This window comes from Bactrocera oleae, chromosome 2 (genome assembly GCF_042242935.1).
Source record: "Bactrocera oleae isolate idBacOlea1 chromosome 2, idBacOlea1, whole genome shotgun sequence".
NCBI lineage: Eukaryota > Metazoa > Arthropoda > Insecta > Diptera > Tephritidae > Bactrocera > Bactrocera oleae.
In genome coordinates this window covers 9,889,408-9,897,543 of record NC_091536.1, presented here as the reverse complement: position 1 = coordinate 9,897,543, position 8,136 = coordinate 9,889,408, and the positions used below count along the sequence as shown (strand labels likewise).

The following is an 8,136-nucleotide window of genomic DNA, read 5'->3' as shown; positions in this document are numbered from 1 at the left end:
CAATAATAACCTTCTATTTATTCCACTTGTATAATGCTGTCCACATAATTATATACATATATGAACACTTTCCATATATAAGAATAATAATTTTTGTGAACTCCCAATTGAGAGAAAAATCAAATCAACGCATAAGCAACGATATTAATATTTACCATTTCTTTATATACATACATATATACATAGAGATACATAGTTTTAACAGTAGCATACTAATGCCACAATTATGCAATAAATGAAAAAGAAAACCAATAATTTTACAGTATTTAAATGTTTAATGTAACAGAGAATTAAGTAAAGTAAAAATTTTATACATACAAAAAATAAAAAAAGAAGTGAAAATCGTAATCGAAAAAACTGTAAGCAAAAGCATTCGGAGCGTCGACCCAAAAATTCGCATTTATGTATATGTATGCATGGGTTTATTAGAATTATTTGATATGCAACGTGTTGGCGACAAGCGAAGTAAAATGCCGACACAATATCCGTGTATTATTAATAATTAAAATCGTTTTTTTTTTTATTATTATCGTAATGTAGGTACTGTATATTGTATGTATTATTATCAATTTTTGATAAGAACACATTTTTTGATAGAAAACTTTTCTGTAGTGTGCAAATTTTATCGCCAAAAATAAGTAATAAATAAAATATTAATAAAAATATATAAATTGAAAAATAAACATAGTTTTATTCGCACATATAAGTCGGTCACACTTAACGTAAGCCATCACGAACATACACATACAAACAAATTTCTTATGCGCATATATTGTAGTTGAGAAGTAAACAACTAATCGAAATTTCAAGTCCAACAAAAGTAAGCAGAAAATACATTATAATTAAATGCTGATTAAAAACTAATACTCAAATTATTATAGTAAGACCCGATTTATGCTACTAGATCGTTCTCACGACAGTCGGGTCTACGTAACCAGAACGGACTCAGATTTTTATTCGGCCAAGGATTGTCAACTCGGCACAACAACAACAAGCAAGCAGAATATTTAGAGAAACCCTAAAACGTTTCTCTAGAAAATTAACAGCTACACTACATTCAGCCGACGACGTTGAATTAGTGTCGGTCAACAATCAGAAAGTACTCGGTGATTCATTTGACACTTTAAATTTTTTCCTGCCCATTTTGACCAGAATACAGAATTCGACAGATACTAACTGAACCCTTTTAGAAAAGAAACTTTGCGTCGTATTATTATTACCTGTGACTTCGTCCACCGAACATCTCGAACATAACGCATAAGAACTAACCACCTCTTTGGATGCCCAACAAACCCAACTCATCTAACACCCTTTTCCCTATGGTCCAACCCCGTCGAAACAGCCTGTTTCTCGTTAGATGACCTCGACGACGACCAAACTATCACTTATAATCCAAGCGGGGACTAGATAACCGTTACAACAATAACAACAACAACATAACGGGGCATTCAACATAGTGCTTGTCAAGTTGACAGTCCTTGGGCAGGTATAAATCACGATTATGTAGATCGAACTGTAATGGGAACGGTGGAAAATTTAGCCAAAATTAGCTCTGGCGTTACTTGATTGATGCTTTTTAACTACACTTACGATGTCCTATATTTTATCTAAGTTTCAGTTTGTACATTTTTTAAATTATCATAAATAACAGAATGTTAAATAATAACAATTAAAAATAATTTTTAAATTTTTTATCCCAAATACCGGATTAAAAAAAATTTAATCCCAAAAACCAAATCGCAAGCACATTGTTAAAAATATAAAAAAGAAATGGTTTTAGAATTTACATGTGTCCCGTCCAAGATGTTTAGATTAAAAATTGATTTTTAATTTTTTTTTTAAATTAAATCTTAAAATCGGAATTAAAAATTGGAAAATTAAATATTTTTTAAATAAAAAATTCACAACTCTATAAATTGCATCATCCTTCAAGACCGACTACATTCAAAAAATAATTTATTATCATTGATTATTTGCACAAGAAAACGATCATTTTCTTGTAACTAAGATTTTTATTTCTACGAACAACTTTAAAAATAAAAATTTATCGAGCATTTACTATACATTTTTTTCTATATATGTACATATAAAACACATTTCAAGAGACTCTTCTGTTTAATAAATATATGTTCATGTTTAACTGACTCATAGTCGGGATGTGTTGAGTTTGATATCAAGTTTAAGTAAATTATAGCCACAAATCTTCACGATATTTGCCATTTCCTTTGAATAATTTTAACTCTTGAGACGCTTCATCGGGTGTTATACGTTTAACCTGTACCAAGCATTCCACAATTGACTTTTCTATTGATTTCGATATCGATCCACCATCAGCACAGATGTATAGCACAGTATTTTCTTGCATTAAAAATTCTACAAATTCGCTTGCATGAGCCAATAATTGTTCCTGAACATAGTGATAGCTGGCACTCGGCAGCCGGGAAAAATTCTCAAAGTAGCGTTGTAGCACACCAGATTTTTCATATGCTAATATACGTTCCCTGTGTGGTAGGTGTGTTTCATTTATGGCACCTGCAAAAAGCCACGTGTCGCCTAACGTGGTAAACGTAGCGTTCGCGAGCTCTTGTTTCTTTAGTTCTAAAAAACCTAAAAAAGGCGCTAAAGCTGTGCCTACACCGATTAGAATGTGATTTCTTTCGTTGGCTTCTTGTGAAGTAAAACGAAATTGATTTGGTTGTCGTGCATACATTGTAATTTTTGGCAACTCTGAAGGAACCGCAGCGTTGAGCAAAGGTGCCGCCAGATTGTTTAACATATTGGTTGTAACACCAGGTTTTTCTGAGAGTATTGAGAAAATAACTTTTATATCATTCGCAATAGGCATATTCGCTATTGAGTAGGGACGTGGCAGTAAACGCGGTAGATGTTCAATAAGTAGTTCTAATTTAGGTTTACATGAAGGACATAATTTAAGCAGATCGATAAGTTTAAGACCACGTTCTAAAATTAGTTCGTTGTAGTAACTACTACCTTCCTTTGAGGATAAGCTGCTTAGAAATGCTCGTTCATCATTATCCTCACAACAACTGGCTAAAACATTAAGGAATTGTTTCTTCGGTATGGCATGTATGCTTAAACAGTCACGTAATAATCGATATGGCGTGCAGCGATTTGGAATGTATGTCGGCAATTTTGCAGTTTTTTTGATGCACTTTGCAGAAATTTGCAGTTGGAATATATTTTCAATATTATCTGTTAGGTGCATGTGTTTCAGCAGTAATTGCACATCATTAATGTTATTGTTCGGTAGTATACCAATTGTATCCCCAGGTTGAAAATACTCTGCGTCTGTTTGCTAAAGTAAATAATATGAAATCATAAGTTACGCACATTTGCATCATAATGTTCACATAAGATACCATATCAAGCGTTATTTCCAATATCCGCTTTCCTTTAATTTCATCGTCAGCTTCGGCCAAGATCTGTGCCGCTTTAACAGGCACTTGCATTGGTACAGCTTCTGTTTTGCCAAACGGCCAAACAAGCTCAGTACATTGAAGCTGTGAGTGAGTATGTTTGAGCTTGAGAAAAACTGAAACCATTAATACATAAATATATGTATATATAAATTGCTGTTTAATCACTAACCTTGTTTTCAACCAAGCAATCCACAAATGTAACCGAATAAATGGGCTCCGACAGCTTTGGAGATACATGTTTCTCCAGAATGTAGTCCTTAATATTAAGGAAATCAAACCCGGAAGCAGTAGATTCACTTGGGCACACCATCTTTCAAATATCTTTTGAGAGGCACGGCTGTTAGTCTAAAGAAAAGGATGAAAGATATCGACTTATTAAGAAACCATTAGAAATATCAGTTGATATACATGGTATCATCTATTGCATCAGCATTCGATTCGATATACAAAATAAGTTCGATATTGTTAAATGTATCGACTAGTCATACATATCTAACACATGTTTCACATTGTTAGCACTTGTGCAAATAATTGCTTAAATAAGTATTATTCACTTCCAGAGAAATATAAATATTGAAAAATCTAAATTTTTGTTTTATGTATTTAATAAAATAGACTTATAGCTATTTTAAATAGTGAATAATTGAAAGAAAGGCTATTCTATGTAATGTTGGTTGTGCTGCGTTAATGAAATGTTGTAATAAAATTAAAGATTATTTCTTCTTAAGGTGGCAGCATGCTATGGATTTGTCATATGTTTTTGTTATTTTATTTCTCTCTGTAGTAAGGCGTACCAAAATAATTCAAAGTTTTAGCATTGGGTTATATATTCTAAAACTATTAACATAAATTAAGAATGTCTGGTTTGACTGAAGCAAAAGATAGCGATGATGAATTTCACGACGCTTTCGCTGAGGTGCCTGGTGTTAAAGAAGCAAGTATATGCTCAGAAATCGTTGCGAATGAAGCCAGCAATACAAAGTGTAATTCGTCACACCTCAAAAGTGATAAAGAAATCATTGAAGAAATAACACGCCAACAGGAAAATCTTAAACTTCCTGATGATGATGAAGAAGAAAATGACGACGCAGAACAGAAATCAGACAAAAATACTGACGAGCTATCAAAACTGTTTAGCGACGATATAGATATTGAAGAGTTGCAAAATCGAGAAAAGACCATGAGCTCCGAAGAATTGCAGCAAAACAAAGAAGAATCAGATCGAATGAAATTGGAAGCAAACGAGCTATTCAAGACAGGTGCGGCAATAAAAGCAGTTGAAATATACACAAATGCTCTGCACATTTGTCCCACAACCTATACCAAAGAGCGTGCTATATTATATGGCAATCGAGCTGCTGCTAAAATTAATTTGGACTCGAAAAAATCAGCTATAGACGATTGCACAAAAGCTATTGAGTTATGGCCGGATTATGTACGTGCACTTATGAGGTAAGTGTTAATATTGAAATTGTAATAAATATTTGTATATAAAGTACTAAAGTAAATAATTTTTAATTGAAAGGCGTGCAAAGTTGTGTGAAAACGAAGATCGCTTGGAAGATGCATTGGCGGATTATAAACGTGTGTGTGAGTTGGAACCAAATCAAAGAGAAGCGCGGGATGCTGTCTCACGATTACCGGAACAAATTAATGAACGTAATGAGCGTTTGAAAACCGAGATGCTCTCCAAACTAAAAGATCTTGGTAATATGTTCCTTAAACCATTCGGTTTATCCACAGAGAATTTCCAGATGCAGCAAGATCCTAACACAGGTTCTTATTCCGTTAATTTTCAACAAAATAATAGATAGTTCATAACGCTCTTAGCGTACTTAACCAGCTTCAGTTATAAATCAAAAACTTATATTTTATAAGCCGTTAATATTAGTATATTTCTGTTTAAATTAATCGTAACAAAATTGTAATTAAAATTTGAAAGTGATATCAATATTACGGCTCGTTTTCTAAAAAATAATAAAAAATTATCTTAAAATTCTATATTATTATACATTATAAATTTTAATTTTGCAGTAAAATGTAGTTTGATAAAACAGTAAGTATATTGGTATAAGGTTCGTACTTACATAAGTATGTTTAATGCGTGATATTTATAAATTCATAAGGGTTTGTTATAAGGATAGTGGGTGAAGTGGTCATTACTATCCAGGCGTTGTTCAAAATCCTGCTCGAGGCAAAACTTGAAATTAAAAAAGCGTATGTTTTTTAATAATTACTCTCTGATTTTAAACAAGTAAACAATTTCTGTTTATTTTTGAAATGTTTGTCCTTACTAAGAGTTGCAATTTACTGACATTTTTCGCCATGGAAACTAATTCGAAAGATATTGAACCTTTTTTTGTATATCAACAACCATTATTTGATCACCTTTAGTGACTGCTCAGTCAATTCCCACGTGAGCCTGTCCTACGTTACCGGATTTTATACGACCAAGGGCTAAAAAAACAAAACTTTCGGATTGTACGAAACATTTTATTGCAAAAAATTACTGAAACATGAGTAACATCGAGCACTAAAATAATCAATTCCATGTTGTGAAATGACTGTTAAGGAAACCTGTAGTTGTAGTGTAGTCATAACAGATATATTAATTGACTAGGCTATCTAGGTAATTAATTCTTGCAGAAACTTTTATGAAGCTCGTTGTTATGGTCAATAAACTTTATGGCCGATGTTATAAACATGATATCCATATAATCAATAGTTCAATATATACATATGTATTTATATACATATACATATGCATGTGTGTTTCTATGGGTTTAAAATCTATTTAGCGATATTTAGTATTATAATGTATCTGTAGTAGAATAACTATGATATGTAGTTATAGCATGATTTTCGCTCTAATTGATATGAATGTTATGAAGATATTTAAATATCAAAATTTCACATAACGTTGCCAAACTTAAGGCAGAGGAAACTCACATAATGTAAAATTTTGGATAATCGGACATTAATAATACTGCTTTTGTATCAGTATATCACAGAAATACTTCTTCCTCTTACGTTTCCCTTTACATTTCTTAAGACTTCCCAAAAATGAAAGTTAAAAAAAGGCTTGGGTTGTCGATTGCGACGTAGAGGGTAGTCATAACTTAAGATTAAAGAAGATTTAACCAATAATTTTTTTTTTTTTTCAAATTCGTCCCAGTGTAGGTATGACGATGTTAGTTTAATCACGTCAAGGTTGTCTTGTGTTCTATGAACGTTGTTATGGTATGACATTTGAAGAATATTCTGTTAAATTTCTATGGAGAAATATTAAAAAATACGACAATGGTAGCAATTCTGGAGTGCTAGGTGCTGTATCATTTGAAATCAAAAAATTAAAATTTTATCATTAGATAATCACTATGCCCAGGGGTTTTTAGAAATTTAAATTTTATATTTTTGGAAAGACTTTAAAGGAATAACCAAAAAAAAAATTGAAAAAACTCTGCAGCGTTACCAAGTTAATTTGTTTATAGAAATAGTGTTCAAAATTTCAAAACAACCGGTGCCACAGTTTTGAAGTTTTCAGGGGCACCGACTTTGAATACGTGAGTTGTAGGGAAAATGCTTTAAAGATTTGATATCTGATGAAAAACCAGAGAACGTAAATCATCATCATCATATAATATACCTTCTCTGGAAAAACTATCAATTTTTCTCCAATCGACTTAAATTTAAATAATTAAAAACCCTACTCTTCCTTTAGACTGAAACAAAGTTCATTTGCATTTACATAATTATATATATATGTAAGTATATAATGCTGCGTGTCCAAAGTTTTTCCCAAGCTTTTTCCATAAATTACATATGTACATACATATGTATATTCTTAAAAAAATTTCTAAATTAATTCACTTGAAAAAAAAAAATATTACCATAACCAACTATAATGAAAAGCTCAATTTAATAAATAATAAAAAAGGTACTATTATTGAAAGTTCATACTCATTTGCACTTTATGTATGTACGGGGTGTGTCTGTATATATAGGTAAGGGCAAATGAACATATAATAAAGTATGCATCTTCGCACACTTTACATAAATAAATATGCATCATTTTAATTTTAGCTTGAAAAATATATATTGCTACTCTTGATTATATTACAAAGAGGTGCTCTGTCTACTATATGTACATATGTATGTGTGTATGCATGAACCTTTTCAGTAATAATTTTGGCATTGTCCAATTCTCATTCTTGTATTCTTCATTCATATACATACTGGCGGCGTGCATTAATAATTATGTACGTACAGACATATGTATGCGCATACTTGTCGGTTTACTTATCTGGATGGTATTATTATTAACGCATTTGCTTTATATTTAAAAAAAGTATTTTATTATTTTTATTATAATATTGTAAGAAATAAATCAAAGCTGTATTTATGACAGGCAATGTAATTAATACAGACTATTGTCATATAAATAGTTTGGGTAATTATGTACTTAACTGTATGAAAAAATTAGTGAATGATTAATTTGGTAATATGAGTGATCAGATCAATACCGTCATACTAATATATTTGTTCTATGAAACAGCCCTGTTTCAGTTAAGTTAAAAACAAGAAAAAAAAACTATTTTGCATTTCCTGTCCGGTAATTTTCAAATGAATCATATCAAACATTTATGTATAATTAGCGCTTGGTGGCAACGCTATGATTTTCAATTGTTGCTGTTGT

The 8,136-nt window shown here is 31.4% G+C and overlaps 2 protein-coding genes across 4 annotated transcripts; one reads left to right on the top strand and one right to left on the bottom strand.

Moving 5' to 3' along the window:
* Window positions 1–1,955: 1,955 nt before the first annotated feature.
* Window positions 1,956–3,866, bottom strand: LOC106621643 (methionine synthase reductase). 3 transcript variants are annotated; one of them, XM_036373060.2, is made up of 4 exons: window positions 3,849–3,866; window positions 3,610–3,785; window positions 3,381–3,542; window positions 1,956–3,316 (listed from the first exon to the last, which is right to left on the bottom strand). In XM_036373060.2, the coding sequence occupies exons 2-4, from the start codon at window positions 3,748–3,750 to the stop codon at window positions 2,189–2,191; spliced, it is 1,431 nt and encodes a 476-aa protein (XP_036228953.1). In that variant the 5' UTR covers window positions 3,751–3,785; window positions 3,849–3,866; the 3' UTR covers window positions 1,956–2,188. The 3 variants fall into 3 exon arrangements, with proteins under 3 accessions (XP_036228953.1, XP_014096053.1, XP_036228954.1); XM_014240578.3 differs by lacking the exon at window positions 3,849–3,866 and having other exon boundaries at window positions 3,610–3,839; XM_036373061.2 differs by lacking the exon at window positions 3,849–3,866 and having other exon boundaries at window positions 3,381–3,553; window positions 3,610–3,749.
* A 334-nt stretch (window positions 3,867–4,200) lies between these two features.
* On the top strand, window positions 4,201–5,441 carry Ttc1 (Tetratricopeptide repeat domain 1). The gene is made up of 2 exons (XM_014240579.3): window positions 4,201–4,892; window positions 4,966–5,441. The coding sequence occupies exons 1-2, from the start codon at window positions 4,297–4,299 to the stop codon at window positions 5,252–5,254; spliced, it is 885 nt and encodes a 294-aa protein (XP_014096054.1). The 5' UTR covers window positions 4,201–4,296; the 3' UTR covers window positions 5,255–5,441.
* Window positions 5,442–8,136: the final 2,695 nt, after the last annotated feature.